Source organism: Urocitellus parryii, chromosome 7, assembly GCF_045843805.1.
Source record: "Urocitellus parryii isolate mUroPar1 chromosome 7, mUroPar1.hap1, whole genome shotgun sequence".
Lineage (NCBI taxonomy): Eukaryota > Metazoa > Chordata > Mammalia > Rodentia > Sciuridae > Urocitellus > Urocitellus parryii.
The window spans coordinates 138,884,675-138,904,906 of record NC_135537.1 but is presented as its reverse complement, the minus strand read 5'-3'; the positions used below and the strand labels follow the sequence as shown (position 1 = coordinate 138,904,906).

Here is a 20,232-nt window from a genome sequence, read left to right as displayed (position 1 = left end):
TGGAGAAAGAGATGCAGCTCACTCAGCAAGTTAGTGCTTGTTATGGTTTAGATGTGAGGTGTCTCCCAAAAGCTCCCATGTGGGGCAGTGCAAGAAGGTTCAGAGAAGGGATTGGGTTGTGAGAGTCTGAACCCAGTCAGTGGATTGGTCCCCTGATGGGATTAACTGAGTGGTAACTGAAGGGTGTGGCTGGAGAAGGTGGGAATTGGGGCAGGCCTTGGGTATCTACGTTTGTATTTGGCAAGTGGACTCTCTCTCTCTCTGCTGGCTGATCACCCTGTAAGCCACTTCCCTCTGCCACACTCTTCCGCCATATTGTCCCTGCCCCACCTGGCACCCTGAGGAATGGAGCCAGCTGCCTGTGGATTGACACCTCTGAAACGGTGAACTCTCAAATAAACTCTTCCTCCTCTACAGTTGTGCTGGTCGGGTCATTTAGTCACAGCCATGAAAAAGCTGACTATAACAGTGCTGTCCCCCAAAGTGCTGAGTGGATGGAGATTGAGTTTCTGCAGCAGGCATAGAAAGGATCGGTGGGAGCAGGGTGTGTTCTTTTGCCCTGATGGAAAACTCTGCGCTTTAGCAGATCAGAGGCTCTGAGAAGTGGTGCAATACAGGGTCGGTTTAAGTTAGCACCTCCCACGTGCACATGATGAGGGAACTCACTTGCCGGAGTCACAGCCCGGCTGCAGCAAAATAACTGGGGGGGGGGGGGGTGACGAACAACTTGTGTACTTTGATACAGCAGGAGTGGAAGCCGTTTATTGTAGGACAGGAGCCGTATTTATACATTCCACACAGCTTATCTAATTAGCATAAACTAGATACAGCAGTCAACCAATCAGGAATCTCCACACTTAATGGCTCGCTGGCCTTACTTCACAAACCACTCCCTCTGGCAAAATGCCAGGCGCCATCCAGATTTGTTTACAGACCTTAACATTAACCACTCCCTCTGGCAAAATGCCAGGCGCCATCCAGACTTGTTTACAGACCTTAACATTTCTCTGGCAAAATGCCAGGCACCATCCTGACTTGTTTACAGACTCTAACATTTCCCCCTTTTGTTTAATTTAAATAAGGACCATAGTGGTTTTTACAGAAACACCATAAATAACCTGCTACAAGCAGAAGGGAAGGATACAAAATGTCACAATACTAAGCCAATTGATGGCTCCATGCAAGAAGCCCTTGGAAAAATTATACCAGCAATGACACCATTAGCAAAGATGTAGATTACAGTTTGTTGTCTCAGTCCAAGTAAAGCAGTGTCTCAATAGATTAACTCACAGTCCAGGTAAATCATAGTCCAGGTAAGTTCTGCAGGCAGCTAGCTTGATCCGAAGTCTCCTCCGTTTCTCAGCCGAAGTCTCCTCTGGTTTTCAGCAACACTGGAAATTCTTCCACCCTCCTTTTCACGGGCACTGGGACGAAGGCAGGAACTCCGGATGGCTAAGGAAAATCCTGTGGTATTCCAGCAGGCGCTAAGAAAACAACCTTCTGAACAATTTAGTACATTATCTCAAGGTTTTTTACATTTGAAATAAGCCTTAATGGTTGTAGTTACTGGCCTTGGAAATGATCAAACTTCAGGGACTGGCCGTCTTCACCTGCAGCGTGGGGGCAGCCCCAGATGGCCCCCAGGGAGAGTCCGGGAAGTGTCCCGGACTCAAACTGCTACTGGGCACAGGGAGCAAGAGCCTGGGAGACTGTGCCTCCAGGTCAGGTCTAGATTTGGGCTCCCGGCAGTGGAAGAGCCGGCTGCAGACGCTTGGAAAGTACTTGCTGCACCATGACCCACTGCCGCACGTGGCAGCCGCCGCAACAATTCACACACCCTCCGGCAACGAAAAGTATTCAGTAATAGCCTTTTGCTGCAACTTTTTTCCAGATAATCCTTCTTCTTCTGAACTTTCTTTTTCTTTCTGACTAGAGTTCCTGGGCTCTTATCAACACATGCCCTAACTCTTCTTGGTTCCACTGGGGTGCCTCCTTCCCTTACTTCTCACCCCTTCCATATTTTCATCATAAAGACAAAACAATACACTGAGACAAAACAAGACACAAACATACTGTATCAATCTTCTCCATTTTCTCAAAATGGCCATTCTTTCTCTCGCCCTATCTGCCTAGGAACGAGCAGATTGCTCCCGTCCTATCTATGGACGGGCAGCTTTTTTTCGTCACTTACCCCCAGTGTCCCGGGGCTCCCCGTACGGGCCACCATCTGCCACAGTCCGGCTGCAGCGTCCCGGGCACCATCCAGATTTGTTTACGAACTGTAACATTCCCCTGGCAAAATGCCAGGTGTTATTTTGACTTGTTTACAGACTCTAACACTCACTCATATCTCTCCTTCCTTCCTTCTTTGTGGCTTAGATCTTATTGACATCCCATAGCATCAGCATGGAGCTGAGGGCCTTTGGGGAGTGGGAGACACTGTTTCAGAGAAAAGATTCTATTTTAAATTCTTTCTTTCTAGTAGGGGATTGGGTCCACTGGCTGTGTTTGTCAGATGGGAGGAGGAAGATGGCATAGTGATTCTGAGCTTCAGAGCTGTGGGGTGGCTTCCCTGCACCATTCTCTTGGCCGCCCTCTGAGAAGAGCACTGTCCCATGTCCCACCTACTAATGAGGAAACCGAGGGTCAGGGAGGTGGATGTGTCCAAATCAAGCAGCTGCTGGGCATGTGATACACCTAGAATTTAAACTCGGCCTGTCTGCTTAGAACAGGCAAGGTCTGTCCTTCTCTGACAAGGTGACAGGAGTCCTCCACACACTCCCAGCCCTCCTTACTCAATGCCTTGAATGCATTTCCTCCATGGGGAAAGGGATTAGAGAGGACTTGGTGTTTTCTGAAGTAGGCATTAAGAGTTTAGGGACCTTATCTCAGTTGCTGCTCTGAATTCTAACCTGAGGCTCTGAGATTCGACTTCTTTCTGCGCCTGCTGCAGAAGCCCTCAGGAAGGGCTTTCAAATACTGTGATGTGGCCCAGCCTGGATTTTCTTTAAGCCTCTTGTCACTCTGTCCAGAGTTTCATGGGAAAGGGCTGGTCGGGAGGAAGGCAGGTGGCCCCTACTGAGCAACTTCCTGGTACTGGGCACCGGGCTGATCATTCCCCAATATCTCAGCAGCCCTGTTGGACAAACTTCAACAATGAAAATATTTAGGCTCAGAGAGGTTAAGTAATTCACCCAAAGCCACACAGACAGTGGGTGTAGAAGCTGTTTTGATTCTACCTTGTTTCCAGGGGCGAGCAGGAGGGGAGCCTGAGTGGCCTGCTGAGGGTGATAGGGACACAGAGGGACTCCTCAGGAGTCCCAAGAGGCTGCAGGTCCCTGATTTCAAATATCTCCTGCCCTGTCATTCTCGTTCAGGATACGGGCGAACATCCTCAGCTCCCTGGCTCGGCCTAGCCTCTGGAAGTCCCACTTCATGGTTTAGTGTGATCTCTTCTCGCTGCCTCCCCAGCCCTAGATCTTTTCCAAGGGGAGGTGATGGAGCATGCTCTGCACATGCTTGGGACCTGACAAGCATCGTCTGACCTCTGTGGCGGGCTCTGTGGGATGGAGAAGGGTTCCTGGGGCACCCAGGAGGAGGATGCACTGAGGAGGATGCATCAAGGCAAGGAAGAGGAGGGTGAAGCCAATGGCTATGGCTTGGGGGGGTAGCCAACCAAGCCTGGAACTTTGTAGCTACTTCTGAGCCCCTCTCTGAGGGTCAGTGACAAACATGAGACACAGGAGTGGCTCGATGGGAGGGGGCACAGAATACCTGAGGGACCACCAAACGGATCCTCAAGAAGCTGGGGTTTGAGCAGGATGCGGAGGAGGCCACCCGTGTCTGGCGGGCAGCGGGCGAGGTAGACCCGGCTGTTTGGCGGCTGAGCAGGTCGGCGCAGGGTGGCCCCTGACATGGAGCCAGAGGGAGAAGGTGCGGGTGAGGCCAGCCAGCAGCGAGGGAGCCTGTCACGGGCAGATCTTCTAGAAACTCCATAGAGCCCTGGAGGGGCTGGGGATGGGCAGGGGGGTGTGGCTAGGTGTCTCCTGATTCTGGGAACCGGAAAGGACAAGATGGTAGCAGTGGACAGTTTCATAAGCATGTCTCCATGCTTCAATGTGTCATCCCCCTAAAATCACCACTTTGCAAGACAGAGAATGGTCCCTAAATTAGATGCAAAGATTCTGTGGAATTTATTCCCACTTGTCCTGGGTCCTTGAGGGGGAAGCGACCACCCTGGCCCACTGGCCAGGGAGGGCAGAGGCAGGAGTCCCTTCCCACTCTGATGGCTCTCTGCTCTCCCATCCCCCATCACCGGAAAGCATGGGGCTGAAGCAAGAGGGGCGGGCGGGCAGTGATCGCTCAGCACAGGGACTCTGCCTCTTGTGCTCCAAGCGGATGTCTCCCCACACAGGTCTGGAAGAGGTCTGGGGCCTGGTTCTACAAAGGACTCCCCAAGTACATCCTGCCCCTGAAGACCCCTGGCCGGGCTGACGACCCCCACTTCCGACCTTTGCCTGTGGAGCCGGCAGAGCCGGAACCCAGGAGCACTGAGGCCAGCCGTGTCTACACGTGGGCTCGAGGGAGAGGTAAGACCCTGTTGCCCTCTCTCCCAGGATCACCGCGGATGACCTGCAGGCCATCAGCCCGCCAGGCATGGCGTGGGTGTGAGGCTGGGGCCACTACACTCTCCACATAGTCACGCTGTGCTTCGTCCCCTCCTGTGCCCTGGGGTCCCCACATACACCCAAGAGAGAGGGCAGCTCTGATCCCACAGTATTGCTCGCTCTGTGCAGGGATGTGGTGGGAAGGTCCTCTGGGGGGCAGTTTCCCAAACAAGTGCTAATTCGGGGGCAGGGATGCTGCCGGTGACATAGAGATCTTTGCAGAAATAAAATGTCAGGTGAAGTTTTCTTGCAAGATGTAAAACGATATCTTCCCCAGGCAGCCTGTGCCCCTTTCCCCCACACTCATCTTGTGTCTCAAGAAGGGCTTCCTGGCCCTAATGAGCAAGGGACCTTTGTGGCCCAGTGCCCTTGGCATTTGTGATGGCTGCATCACCATGGCTGTGTCCCCTTGGGATATCACCTGGTGCTGTAGAGCGCTCTCCACAGCTTTTATGATGGGTTTTTTGTTGTTGTTGTTGTTGTTGTTGTTCCTAGGATTGTTTTCAATAGTCAGTGAAGGGATTTAACAGCCCCATTTTACAGAGGAATAGCCTGTGGCCCAGAGAGGGGGACCTGGCTCAGCTAGTGCGTGGCAGAGCCAGGTTCTAAGGCAGGCCCTTACCCTCCTGCCCTGATGTGACCATATTTCAGCCCAGGACTCGGGGTCTAAGGGTCCTAAGTGAGACAGCAGCCAGAGGGGTAAGGGGCTCATCTTGAGAGAGGTAACCCCAAGATACTAGACTTGACAGCGTCTTCTAAGGAGCACCCCAAGGGGTCATCATTACCCTATCTGCTTCAGATCAGCACACCCACACTCACAAGCACACACACAGGCTTACAGACACATACACACAATCATGTGTGCACGCACACACACACACATGTGCACATACACACAATCACGTGCATACATAGGCGCTTGCAGACCCTCACATGCCCTGGGCAGGAGCAGAGCCCCCAACACCTCCCCAGCCGGACAAACACAGATGGCCTTTTTGTTATGTGGGCAAGGAGGCCGGTGGCCCCACTCACTTGGAATCAGCGCTGTTTCTTACCAACTTTGCACCAAGGCCAGACCAGGCCACTTAGAGGCTCCCCCACGGGAACGTGTTCTCCCCCTGAGAACCCGCCCCCCACCAGGCTCCTCTGTGCCAGGTCTGTGCCAGGCACGTCAAACTCTTGACAAGTGTCACCCCACAGGCAGCCAGTCGGGGACAGCTGGTGGCCTGTCTGGTTGTGGCAGCTCAGGGGGCCCCTGAATCCACACTGAGAGGGACCACGCTGGGATACGGAGGTGCAGCGGGGGGAAGAAGGACCAAATTTGAGTGAAGGCAGGGAGAAGAATTGGTGGCAGAGGCAGAGGAGGCAGGATCCAGGAGACACAGGAAGCTCTCGGACCCAAGGGAGCCGCTATGTTAGGTGGGCAAAGAGGGGCACTGGGGAACCCCAGATGGCTGACTGTCCCTGAGCTGCTCCAAAGCCCATTCCTGGGTGATTTCTGTGTCCCCTGTGGTTATCTTGTGCAGAAGCTGGGGTCTGTGCTTTCTGATGGAGTGTGTTCTCTGCTATCCCAGGTCTGGCCATGTACTCACAGGAGTCCTGAGGTGGCTCCTGGATGCTTGTGGGAGACCAGAAGGCCCTGGGGAGCCTTATAGCAGCAGTGCTGGGCTTGGGGGCAGGGAGGAGCCCTCCCTTCGGCTTCCTAGTAGTTTGCATGGCTTCAAGATGAAGTCATGGAAGCCTCTGGGAAAGTCTCCAAGCTGCCAGAAGCTACTGTCTCCGTCCATTCTGGCTGCCATCCTAGCTTTGGGGCTCCAGGAAGCAGATAGCCGGCAGCCCTGGCAGGGACATCTCTGGGCCTATCTAGTCCCTTGCTAACTGGATGTCCTCTTGGTGATCCCCTGGCTCCGAGTGGCTTTACCATCCAGGACCTGGTGGTGCCAGGCAGTCTGCTGGCTCTGGGACTTGGGGCTTCAGCTATGATGCGGGTCCAGACGACAGCACTAAGGGTCAGCAAGGACCATGTCTGTCCTGACAGGCCAGTTCCTCAGCACATAGCAGAGGGCAGCCCAGGGTAGACACTTATTAGATAAGAGCGAGGATGGATGACCCAGCCACCACCTGCTCCAGACATGCACAAGGAGGGGAAGGCCCTGTGGAGGGGTGTTCATTAGGTCCAGCAGGCTCCTCTGGGCCCAGGGTCTCCTGAATGGCCCCAGATAACACTGGGAGACTGTTAAAGCCATTCTCTCCCAAGGTGACCGTCTTTCAGCCTCTCAGGACCCCTTGACCAGCATTGTCCTCTCATGGCATGGAGCTGATCCCAGCACCAGCTCGCTCACCCAGCCTCCCTCGGCCTCTCCCAGCCTCCGTCTGTCTCTGACCCTCTTCCCCACCCGCCTCCTCCATCTCCCCTCCTCTCCCTCTGTCTCTCAGCCCTCGGACTTCTGCACAACTGGACAACTTCTCCCCACGTCCCAGCCCTCCCCGTTTTTTTCTCATGTCGGGTTGGAAGAGGAGGGATAATCGATAGATACAAGCCATGAACTTTTCAATCCTCAGAGCAACTGGGTGAACGTATTGATGTTTCTGAAATGTGCTCCTTGTCTTCCTCCTCTGAGTTTTCTTTGTTCATTTTTAATTACCTAAGAATACAAGTTAAATAATTCAACAGGATCTGAAAAACTAATCATCTCTTCTACTTGCTATTGTCCCCAACCCCTTTCTCACTGGACCTACCAACAGGCACAAATCTAGGCATCGAAATTTTTAGTTTTGCTTTTGTTTAGCAACAAAAGTAAACAGGCTCTTACCCAGGACTTTGTTGCTTTTTTCTGTTGTTGTTTTTAAAAGACTACCATGGGCATCCCTCCAGACCACTAGGTATAGATTTTACTTCATTTATGCTAATAGATGAATAAATTCCAGAGTATAGTGCACCAGGGCTTCATTATTCACCCATCAACAGACATTCAGATGGTTTCTCCCTTTTCACCATTGCAAGCAGTACTGAAATGTATTTATACATAAAATACCATGAACCACAGCTTTTTTTTTTTTTTTTGTACCAGGGATTGAATCCAGGGGCACTTAGCCATTGAGCCACATCCCCAGCCCTTTTAATATTTTATTTAGAGGCGCTAAGTTGCTTAGAGCCTCCCTAAGTTATTGAAGCTGTTTTCAAGCTTGCAATCCTCCTGCCTCAGCCTCCTGAGCCGCTGGAATTACAGGCATGCACCACTGTGCCCAGTTCAAACCCGAGCTTTAAATCTGCGGAGTAGGTTTTCAAAAGTGGGGCCACACGTTTTAAATTGCGATGGACGTTGTCAACTATATATAAAGCTCTTCTCATCATTTACACTCACCCCCATGAGACACTCACCTACTTGCACCTTTTCTGGCCGTGAATATTATTGAGGTTTATAGTTGGGGCCAAGATGCAGGATGGGAGGGAATTTTGTTGTTTTTAATGTGCACATTCAAATATCTCTTCCTTTGGTTGTTATTTATTGATTTTTCAGATTTCCTCTTTTAAAAGCAGCCTGTTCACATCCATTGCTCATGTTCTGCTAAGTCATTTCCTTACTCTTGATTTGTCAAGAGCTCCTTATAAGTTAGGGGTAGTACATGGTGCTAAATGGGCTGCGAATATTTTTCTCCTCTTTTGAACTTTCCATTTGATCTGGTTTGGGTTTTAACCTTTGTGATAGCATCTTTCGCCATGCAAAAGCAGTGGTGTGTGTGTGAAGCCAAGTGTGTCTTTTGCTTTGTGGTGTCTCTGTTTCCGGTCTTACTTCAAAATGCCTTCCTTGCCTGAACATTTTAGAAAAATTGTGCTAAAATAAAAAGTGTAAGTAATGTGAGAGTAAAAGGAAACTGTATATGACAAAGTTAACAAAAAAGGGAAAATATATAAAATCAGATATCATTAATTTATAAAGCCCTCAAACCATATTCAGTCAAAATTCAAGTCAAAAACATCCCATCATCACCAGGCATGATAGCGCATGCGTGTAATCCCAGTAGCTTGGGAGGCTGAGGCAGGAGGATTGCAAGTTTGAGGCTAGCCTCAACAACTTAGAACCTATCTCAAAATAGAAAGAATTGGAGATGTCGCACAGAGGTTGAGTGCCTCTGGGGTTCATTCCCCAGGACTGGGGGAAAAAAATCATTCAACAGTATTTTCTAGTTTGTGGTTGTTTCCAGTGCTGGGTGTCAAACCCAGGGGCCTCAGACATAGCAGACAAGCCCTCTACCACTGAGCTTCATACCCCATCCCATATAATTTTTAACTAATATAATAAAGCAAGAAAATAAAATTGCCTGTTCATATTGAAAGAGAAGAAAAGTGGTTCTCCCGTTTGCAGATGATGTGATTATATCCCGGGAAAACGCAACGGTTTCCAGTAAAACAACCCTCTAGAGTGAAGAAGAAAGATTGGAAATTTCCAGGGCCTGAGATAAATCTATAACAAAGTCAATAGCTTTAACCTATGCTGGTTAATTAAAATTGGAAGATGGAAACCCCATTTGTAATTGCAACAAAAATAATGAAATGCCTAGAAACAAAATTTTTTAAAGAAAATTATAAAGTATTATTATGTTAGTCTTCTTGGGCTACTATAACAAAACACCAGACTAAGGGTGGCTTAAACCACAGCAACCTGTTTTCCTTTCAGTTCTGAAAGCTGGAGGGCCAAGATCAAGGTGGCAGCAGCGCTGTTACCTGGTGAGGGCTCACCCCTTGGGATGCAGTAGGCTGCTTTCTTGCTCAGTTCGTGAATACAAGGTCAGAGAGAACGAGAACTCTCCAGTGTCTTTTCTTATGAGGACACTAATCCCCAGGCTTTGCCCTATGACCTCATTTAACCATAATTTCATCCTTTGAGTCCAAATGTAGCCACACTGAGATTTAGAGCTTTGAACTGAATTGGGGTGGGGTGGGGGAGGGGAAAGAAATATTCAGTCTATAACACGTTATCAAAGGACAAAAAATTAAGCTCTGAACAGAGAGGCAGATAAGAATCTCAGTCCTTCCCAATTTATAAGTGTAGTATAATTCCTATCAGATTCCCAGTGGACTTATTAGGAAGGAATAAGTTGATTTGTTTAAAGTTCACAAAAAACACAAAAATGTTCTTACAACACTATTCATAGTAGCCAAAAGTAGAAACAACCTAGATGAGTCTCACCTGATGAAGGATAAGCACGATGTGTCATAATCAATCAATGGAATTGTTCAGCTCTGAAAAGGGATGAGGTAGTGATAGGTGCTGTAACATGGATGAACCCTGAAAATATTCAGTGAAAGAAGCCAGAGTCCAAAGGCCATGTATTGCTGGGCAGAGTGGCACACACCTGTAGTCCCCAAAACTCAGGAGGTTGAGGCAGGAGGATTGCAAATATGAGGCCTAGGTGATTTAGTGAGACCCTGTCTCAAAATAAAATTTAAAGACTAGGGATGCAGCTCAGCGGTACAGCATTTGCCTAGCATGTGTGAGGCCCTGGGTTCAATTCCTAGTACTACACACAAACACCAAGAAGGGCCATGTATTGTATGCTTCCATTCATCCAAAATGTTCAGAATAGGCAAATCCGTAGAGACAGCAAATAGATTGGTGATTTCCAGGGTTTTGGAGAGTATGGAGGGATGTGGGGAATGATGACCTCATACGTACAGGATTTCTTCTAGAGATGCTAAAAATGTTCTAAAATTAAACAGTGGTGATGGTTATACAATTTTATGACTGTACTAAAACCCACTGCATTGTGTACTTTCAAAGGGTGAATTTTATGAGATAAGAGTTTAAAAATTCATAAGGAAGTTAGAGAATAGCTTATTTATTATAGAATAAATAAATAGATAAGTAGACTATAATAGAGATAGTATAGACCTAAGAATGTATAGAAGCTGAATATAGGTAGCTTTTCACTTCAATGGGAAAATAACGATTTATTTAATGACTGGAGTTAGTGTCATTAGATTTCTGTCCCCTTTTATACAAATTCAGAAACACATCTAATATCGATGTAAAAAATAAAAGAAGGAAGGGCTGAGGACATAGTCTGATGACAGAGTGTTCGCTTAGCATGCACAAGGCCTTGGGTTGAATCCTCAGTATTGCAAAAATAATAATAATAATAATAATAACAATAATAATGATGATGATGATGAAAATAATGAGCTGTTGCATGCCTGTAATACTAGCTACTCGAAAGGCCAAGACAAGAGGGTCACAAGTTCAAAACCAGTCTGGGCAACTTAGTAAGACCTTGTCTCAAAATAAACAAAAAGGGCTGGGGATGTAGCTCAGTGGTGGAGCACTTGCCCGGCCTGTGCAAGGCCCTGGGTTCAATTTCAAGTACAGAAAAAAAAAGAAGAAGGAAATCTGGGTACAGTGACATGTCCCCATAGTCCCAGCAGACAGAAGGCTGAGAGAAGAAGATTCCTTGGGCCCAAGAGTCCAGGACTTTAAGGCTGCCACCTAAAAATAAATAAAAACCATGAAATTATCAAGAAATGAGGAGACACGGCCCTTTCCTCTTACCTCGAGGACATCTGGTGACTGCTGTGGCCCCACAGGACAGGGAGCTGACTCTCTGCATCTGCTAGTATCCCCTTTCTGGATTCTGCATGTTGATTTGAGCCAAGAATTTGCCTGCAGACCCCTTGATGTTCCCCAGAAAGCCTGCCCACAGCAGGTGCTCATTCTCACCACAGAAGGGGCAGTGAACAGATTGACCTGAGACCCCTCCTGGTAACTGGCCCCCGAGTCTAACCTGGTCACCTCCGGGGACAGTTCTCCACCCTCCTGCCCAGTCGAGGTGGGTGGAGTGTGTCCCAGGCTGCTTTTGCCTGGCAGGATCCTTCCTGGCCCTGGGTTTATAGCAGTGATAAATAAAGTCAGCTGTCGGCTCCGCCTGGTCTGTTTCCCCCCAGAGGCATGAGGTGTAAGAGGCAGAACCTGGACCCAGGGCTCACAGTCAGCATCCCCGTAGAGCTGAGCCCACCTCTTCTCCAGACCCTGAAAAGCTTTGCTCACAGGATACGGATACCCAGTTCCTCCTCGCCTCGGCCCCCTCCAAGATAGCAGAGACACCAAAAAGACCCTGTCTTGGGCACAGGCTGCTTCAAATGCCTGGAGTTCCTGAAGCTATGAGACTGGGTCTGCCTGGGTCACAGTCTCTCCCCAGAACAGTCCCCGCCCCCTGCACAGGAGGCCCCCTATATACACCGGCCCCCACCTGCCCTCCTTCTCCTGGGCTGGACCCTGGCTTCCTGGACTGCTGGTTCCCTTCAAGGTCTGTTCTAGAAAAGTTCTTCGAGGGTTTGGATTTTTTCCATTTGGGTAACTTTAAGAAAAAAAAATAGGAGTTTTGTTATCATTTCAGTGATTCACTAGCGTTTAAGTCAATTTTTTAAAATCTTAACCTGTTCCTGGTTGCAGTGCAGTGAAAGCAAGCTTCAGGGTTCTGTTGGGGTTGAGCAATCTGGATCAGCTCAGGCCGCAGAGGTTTACCTGGGGCTGCCCTTGCTGAGTGACCCCCCCCAGCTAACCTGTCCACCCACCCGCCGAGTGTGCCCCTGTCCCCGTGCTCCTGGAGGAGCCGAGTCATTCAGCTTCGCGCCGGCCTCAGCCAGAGCCCTCTGTGACTCATGGTCATTATCTCATTTGATGCTCAGAACAGCCTATGGGGCAGCTACAGACAGTTGAAATTGACTCTTGGTGATGGATGAGGAGGGGAAGTCTGCCCAAGGTCACGTAGGCGGCTGGGCTGCGGCCAGGAGGGCCAGGGACCCAGGCTTCTGAATCCCAGTCCCACACCCTTCCCTCGTGGTACGGAGTGAAGCTTCTGCCCACATCACCGCCATGATGGCTTTTCCTTTCTGACTGGGAACAGAGCCCCCACCCCAGCCCAAAAACTGGCTTGAGTAAGGGGGTGCAGCCAGGCTGCTAAGGAGAGGTCCCTGGAGAAGGAGGGGAAGCCACAGCTGCTTCTGCATCTCAGCCCCGTTCCCCTCCCTCTGCCTGACCAGCAGCGTACACGCAGCCCAAGTCCACATGCCCTTCAGTCTCTGCACCTGTCCCCACTCTCAGGACCCCACAGCCACCCTCAGGATGTGATTGGCTCCTCATTTCTGCTCAGAGCACCCCTTTTACATCCAGTCCACAGTGGGACATAACAAGGACACAGCTGGTGAGGACCACTTTCCCTCTGAGTAGAGATGGGGCAGGGCAGGGGAAGGTTCTAGTTCTGGATCTATAGTCATCTAATCTAACAGAATTGACTGTTTTGCATCTGTCACGGTAGTGAGCTCCCTGTTATGGGGAGCATTCCAACAGAGGCTGGGTATTATAGTGGGGATCCTATAGATCCAAAACAGGAAGAATCTCACTGTGGGCTATTATTGTATGTCCAGAGCTATGACCTTCTATTGACACCAGGTCTGGGGCAGAAGATATAGTCTGTGGTCCAAGACTGGGGAAGCCACGTGGCCCTCGCAGGTTTTGAACCCGAGACCTCTGTCTTGTTAGCACGGAGCCACAGCCGACTGAGCTAATAAGCAGTTCCGTGGCAGCCGTTTTTCCATCAAATGCATATGCTGTTTCCTGACTTCTTAACGCAGCGTGCTATTTATACCAGTAGATCCATTCATTCTTAATGAGCCTCGGTTGTGGATTGTAAAATGTTTTATTTTCAGACAGGATTGCTCACTGCCCAGAGCCAGCTGTTGCTATGCTGCCTTCCTTCTTTCCCTGTTTCTGAGAAATTAGAATTTTGGAAGCTCCTCAGAGCGCCCCGCCGACCTCTCCCCTCCCCAGTATTTCCCCAGTGGACTCTGAACTTGCCGCTTTGGTCACATTGGCTGGCCATGGTTCCTGAATTCCCAGAAGCCTTCGGAGCACAAAGTGTGCACCGTGTGCAGGAGGCCAGGCTGCCCAAGAGGTGGAAGGAGGCAGAGCTGAGCAGGATGTGTCCATGTCGGGAGGTGGGATGCCATCTGTCTGTGCAGGGTTAGACATTTTGCCTATGTTATAGGTCACAAACTGGTAGAGCAGTGACTCAATCTAGCTTAAAATTCATTGTCAACTTTTTTAAATGTGGAAAAATCTGACCTTTCTTTCTTTCTTTCTTTCTTTCTTTCTTTTAATGGAGTTCTGGCTTCTTTTTTGAAAATCAGAAGGTCTGCCCCCTCTCTGGAAAAATCAATCTGGCTTTGTAGCGGCTTCTGCCTTTACACAGGGCTCATGTCCTCTGTTCTGCTGTGGTCTGGACCCCTCCCTGTTGACTCTGACATTCTTTTAGCATCACCCTTTGCAGGGTTATTAAGAAGAAAGGGTCCAGGCCTAATGGTGCACACCTGTAATCCCAGTGACCTACATCGGAGGTTGAGGCAAGAGGATCTCAAGTTTGAGGCCAGCCTCAGCAACTTAGCGAGGTCTAAGCAAATTAGCAAGACCCTGTCTCAAAAAACAAACAAACAAAAAAAAAAAAAGTAAAAAGGGCTGGGGATGTAACTCAGCTTAAGCACCTGTGGGTTCAATGCCCAGTACCACAAAAGAGAAAGGGAAATTGTTCGTATTTCTATGGCCCTAGGAAAAGAGAGAGAATAGAAGATAGACGTAACAGGGACTCCTGTTGCAAGAAAAATGGACAGGCTTCTCTGTGGAAGTGAAGGCTTCTCATATCTGACCCACTAACTTCACTCTCTGGACCTTCTACCTGGACAGTTAGAAGCAGGAGCCTGACCATGTCACATGAGTCCCTGCACCTAATCCTGACCCACAACCTCTGCCTGTAGTGTCTCTGTGCCGATTGGGAGCATGGAGGTGACCACCACCATTACCTCCATTGCCAGTGGAGGTTTAAAGGGCCATGTTGCAGGGAAAGCCTTGGTTTGAAGATGACTTTTTTCCTCTCTGGGTGTTAGATTCCCCATGAGAGTGAAGGACGAGGAGCTCGGGCAGGAGTCTGTTCTCTTCCAGTTTTCTAATGGTGCAAATCCAAGGGAATGAGCCTTTGGGGAGGAATTTCAGGCAGGTGGCAAAGCATTCAGATCCCATGGGGAGGCAGCCTTGACTGCAAAGACCAGCCCCCCCTTTCTGCATCGCGCCCTCCCCCCAAACACATGCATATGTCACACACGCCTTCCAGGACTGTGCTGCCCACCAAGTCCCATCCCACCCGCCCCGACTGTGCTCATGAGAAGCTTTTGCTAAGTGCCTAGGTACCACTTGTCAGGTCCCATCCCCAGGGTCACTTAGGCTTAATCACCACTTCCCCGTCTCTCTCCCTTTTTCTTCCTGCGTAGGCTCCATAGTCCTGGGGAGCTGGAAGTACCTGGGATTTTTTTTTTTTTTAATGTAAAGATAACAGAAGCCACCAGCCACACACACGAGCCAGTAAGGACTGGATAGGAGGGCGGGCGAGTGTGCACCATTTGAAAGGGGTGTGCGGGTGCCACATGGTACACATAAGGACCCGGGCCTTTAGAAGGATAACGGTCGAGTCAAGAAAATAAGTAAGCAAATGATTGACGGTTATAGTCAGAGCATCTTGTCTGTGGCCCCCGCCATCCATCTGGGGACTGAATGATAGAAGCAGGGGAATGTACTGAGGAGCCCAAGCCCAGGGGCCCCACAAGAGAAGACACTGACCATTGGTCATGACAGCCAGGCCCACAGAGGGCTTGGGTGCTGTTTGCCATCATTCTGCACAGGGAGGGGACATCTCTGGACAAATAAAAACAGCTCCAAGCTGGGTGCAGTGGTGCATGCCTATCATCCCTGCTGAGGCAGGAGGATCACAAGTTGGAGGCCAGCCTGGGCAACTTACAAGACCCTGTCTTGAAAAAAAGATTAAAAAAAAAAAAAAAAAAAGAAATTAGGGGCTGGGGATGTGGCTCAAGCGGTAGCGCGCTCGCCTGGCATGCGTGCAGCCTGGATTCTATCCTCAGCACCACATACCAACAAAGATGTTGTGTCCGCCGAGAACTAAAAAATAAATATTAAAAAAAAAACAGAAAGAAAGAAAGAAAAAGAGCCCAGTGGCAGCTGCAGTAGACTCCGTGGTTGCTCACGGCAGGATCTCTGCATCCAGTATTGGGTATTTCTTGGGATTCCCCACAACCTGGGAAGGGACTCCACCATTGTCCACTTTATAGAAAGGGACACTAAAGCATGGACAGGTCAAATAACTTGCACTGTCATCTCAGCGTGAAAGGGAAGAAGAGAGACCAGTAGCTTTCAGGAAACTCTGCCCTTCCCTTAAATCTCAGAGAAACAGAGGCCCGGCCATCTCTTAATACGGCTGTTTTGGAAGGGAAGCCCGTGCACCATGCATACGAAATTTGTCTTGTCCTGGAGCCTTGTTTAAGCCAAAATTGCAGTGTCATTGAGCAGAGGGACCCTCCCCAGAACAGGAGTCCTGAGCTGGAGGGAGTGCACCTGCCCCCATGGCCACACCTGCCCCTCCCTAGCAGCCCTCCTGCCTGACCTGGTATCCTCCTCAGTGGCTTTGGACATCAATTTCTCAAGAGCAGAAGGTCCTCATTAGCCATACCACAGAGGATAGGGGCACAGCTGTCACCTCTAATTGACCCAAACCTGATGACAGCCTCAGATGATTGGCAATTCCACTGCAAGGTGAGGTCTTGGGGTTCCTCACCCCCATCTGAACGGAAACAGGGAAGCCAGCCTTGGGCTCCAGGGCAGGCGAAGGGGACGGAGCTGCGTCCAGGGCCAGGCCCATGCTGGGCTCCTCACCCAGCACAGCCAGCCCTCGCCAGCTGCTCACCTGTCTTGCCCAGTGAACCTACAACTTAATTCCACCCACTCTAGATTTAGTGGCCTTGGGGGACCCAGGTGAAGTGGATGAATCTGGGCTTTGTCTGTCTCCAATAAAACCCTGGGCGATAACAATACCAGCTTCGCCGTGTTGATCTTGGCAGGTCCTTCTGGGGCCTCCTGCCCATCACAGGGGGAGGCCAGCCTTCCAAATGGGGCTGAGCTGATTTCCCACAGCTGCTCCAGGAGCAGGCAGCAGAGGCTGAGAGTCCACACAGGAAGGGGAGAGGCTTCCTCTGCCTCAGCTACCCCTGGGTAACCATGGGATCCAGGAATGGCAGGTGGCTCATCCCCACACGGTGGCTCTGAGCACAGATTCCCTGGGACTATGGAGGGCTGAGGTTCTGGCCCAGGTGAGGGAAACAGGCCCAAGCCCCAGAGGCTACAAAAACCTGGCCTCAAGGGCAGAGAGAGCTGGAGGGAGAGGAAGAAACAGAGACCCAGAGACAGAGACTGGAGATAGAAATTGAAAAAGAATGAAGAAACAGACCCAAGAAGACCCGGAACACATGGAGACCCAGAAGAGAGGGAAATAGAGGTAAGAAATGCAAAGGCAGAGAGAGAATTCTGGAAACATCAGTGAGAGGTGGAAAGCGATTGAAGAACAGAAAGCACCTGCAGCCAGGAACAACGGAAGGCTCTGTTCATCCCACAAGGAGTGGGCAGGAGGCAGGCACCCGCTGTGTTTTATGTCTGCCAGAAGCCAGAAGCAAAATCTGTCCCCTACCAGTGCAGAGAACACCCAGCCCGCCCAGCCCAGCCTCCTGTACCCCAAGTGCCCGAGCCAGGGAGCAGGCAGGTCTGGCCTTGGCTTTTCCTGCTCTCCATCTGGGATGCCTGGCACACCCCCTCCCCCAGCTTTCATATCTGCCTAAATCATACCCATCCTTAAATTCCCCCTCTTCCAGGAAGTTCTCTGTGACTTTCCCTCTGCCTGAAGGCCGCCAACTCACAATCTGTGTATCATGTTCTCTCTGGAAGGAGCAGTTCTTAGCTTCCATCCATCTACCTCCCGATCTATCCAGAGCTCCTCGGGCAAGGGCAGGGACCGTCCACAGGACTTCCACGTTGGCAACCACATCTCTATCGATCCCAGGATTTATCTTCGTTTTCTGGTGCCTCCTACCTGTCTGGGAGCCTGAAAGCAGGAGTAAATTAAAATCGATGGCGAAGGAATAAGCCCAGGAGGCCCTCCACTCCCCATGTCTGACTCCCTAGCCCAGTCTGTGCTGCCCTCTGACCCTCCCCTGGGGCCATCCTCAGGTCCTCCGGTGGCAACTGGAAAGGCCCCCCGCAGGCTTCACCATCACAACACAGGTGCCACAGCCTCACCCAGGCCTCCCAAGTGGTCCTGTGACCACCCCTGAATTGCAGATGAGGTGACCTGGTTGGTGGCCATCTGAACGCTGGGAGCACACCAGATCTCCTGACTCCAGGGCCTGAGAGAGAGGGACAGCCTGGTTCTGAGTATCTGCTGGCTGCCAGTAGGCCCATCCTTGGGAGGACAGACTCCCCGGGCCTTGGGGCCATTTTTCTCCCTGTTTGGGGCCTAGGAAATTTCCAAACTTAAAGAAGATCCACTTCTCCCTCCCCATCCCACCCTCAAGAGCAGTGCCCCCTCCCTCAGGGCCCACTCATTCAATGTCCATGGCAATCAGCCTCTGACGGCCCCCCCACCCGCCACGGACCCCCAGCTCTGTCCCCGCTCAGTCGAAGGCTACCTGTGCCCTGGCTTGACCCCCTTGAGTGTCCTTCAAGGGAGAAGCAGTGAGAGGTGCCTGCCTGGTGGAAAGCCCAGCTCTTCTATGGGAACAGAGGTGGCACTTGGGGCCCTGAGGTCTCCTGGGCCTGCTCTTCCTGAGGCCCACTGTCCGGCTCAAGGAGTCAGAGGTGGGTTACGATGCAGCCTGGCCCTCCGTGGCTCCTGGCTTGGTTGGGAAGTCAAGGCAGGCTTTGAGAGGAAAAGAAATTCACAAGTTGCTGAATGGGAGAGGGGAGATCATCTTTCAAATTTCCTTTCTGGGGGCAGGGGAGGCTGTAGAGGCCACAGTTTGGGCTTCTGGGGATGAATTAGATGCCATCTTTTAAAAATATTTCAAGATGGGGCTGGGGTTGTGGCTCAGTGGTAGAGCGCTTACCTAGCATGTGTGGGGCACGGGGTTCGATTCTCAGCACAGCATATAAATAAGTGAGATAAAGGTCCATTGACAGCTAAAATATATTTTTAAAAAATATTTGAAGACTTGTGTAGCTAGCTAGCTATTTATGTTAGTATGTGTGTCTGTGCATTTGTGCGTAGTGCTTGGGATCCACCCCAGGGCCCTCGCACCAACTGGGCAAGCACTTCACCACTGAGCTACATCCCCAGCCCTTGTATAGCTTTTTGTCCTGCTTAACCTTATTTGATCTGTAGTTCTTTTGACTCCATTTTATAGATGAAAAGACTGAGGTTCAGAAATTTGAGGTATTTATCCAGGTCCATCCGAAGCAGGGCCCAAGTTCAACCCGAGGTGCTTGAGAATGAACTAGAAGTCTCCCTCCCACACTACACACAGCCTCTGACTGACAGAGAAAGGCCCAGAGAAGACACAGAGAGGAATATTGGGGATGTAGAGAGACAAATGGCTGCCTGGGAAGATTTCTTTCTTTTTTTTTTCTTTTTTGGTACCAGGATTGAACCCAGAGATGCTTAACCACATCCCCAAGCCCTTTTTATTTTTTGAGACAAGTTCTCACTAAGTTGCTCAAGGGCTCACTAAGTTGCTGAGGCTGGTTTTGAACTCACAATCCTCCTGCCTCGGCCTCCGGAGTCGGTGGGATTATAGGCATGCATCACCATGCCCAGCAAGAGGAGGATTTCTAGGGACATTAGGGTGAGATTGTGGGTGCCCTGTGAGCTGGGTGAGATGGGGGGCCATGGTCCTGGCAATGAGGAGCCCTGGTTCACAACCCAGCTCCGACTGAACAGTTTCTGGAAGCATCTGTGATCTTAACATCCATCCTACAAAGCAGAGCTTGGGGACCTACACTCCTGGCACTAAACATGGTGAACCCCAAGGTCAGTCCTGCACCAAGCGATATGGGCCTATGAGTTCAAGATACTACACACACACACACACACACACACACACACACACACACACAAATAGTTTCCATCTATGAAGCACCTGCCACGTGCCAGACACAGCCAGTGTTACCTCTTCATGCTCAGACATCCAGGGAGGGAGTCCTCACCCCCCATTTCATTGTTGAGCCCACTGAGCACACAGAGAGGTAAAGAAACTGGCCCAACATCACACAGCTGGGAAATGGCAGAGACAGGACACAGACCCAAGTGTCTGACTCCAAGTCAGTACCTCCTCACCACCCCACAGCCCCATCCTGCTGCCACCAAAACAGAGCCCTGGATATGGGAGGCATCTCGGCGAAATTTCAGGCCACAGACCCAGCCCTGTGTACAAGGGAGGCAGCCATCCTCTGTCCCAGCAGGGACAAGCTCGACATCTGCAGCCGCGCCAGCCTGGTGGGCTCAGGAGGACGGCTTGGAAATGTCTCTGCGCTCCCCAGGGCCTTATCATCGTTCCTTTACATTTAAATTTTTTTTCCTTGTGTTTTTAGTATGCAAAATTTTCCACCATCTGCTTTGCCTTGGCAGAATGTTTGCTGAAAATATCTCCCTTCCTCTCTAATTCCCATAATTTCTGGGGGCTTTGGGA

The 20,232-nt window shown here is 50.4% G+C and overlaps 1 protein-coding gene across 4 annotated transcripts in view; it reads left to right on the top strand.

The window, feature by feature from the left end:
* The window catches only part of Rph3al (rabphilin 3A like (without C2 domains)), a 149,721-nt gene that overhangs the window by 120,295 nt on the left and 9,194 nt on the right, over nt 1–20,232 (top strand). For all 4 annotated transcript variants that reach the window (XM_026388869.2, XM_026388871.2, XM_026388870.2 and 1 more), the window contains one exon: nt 4,415–4,589. In XM_026388869.2, the coding sequence (XP_026244654.2) occupies nt 4,415–4,589 (175 nt within the window). The remainder of the gene's footprint in view (nt 1–4,414; nt 4,590–20,232) is intronic.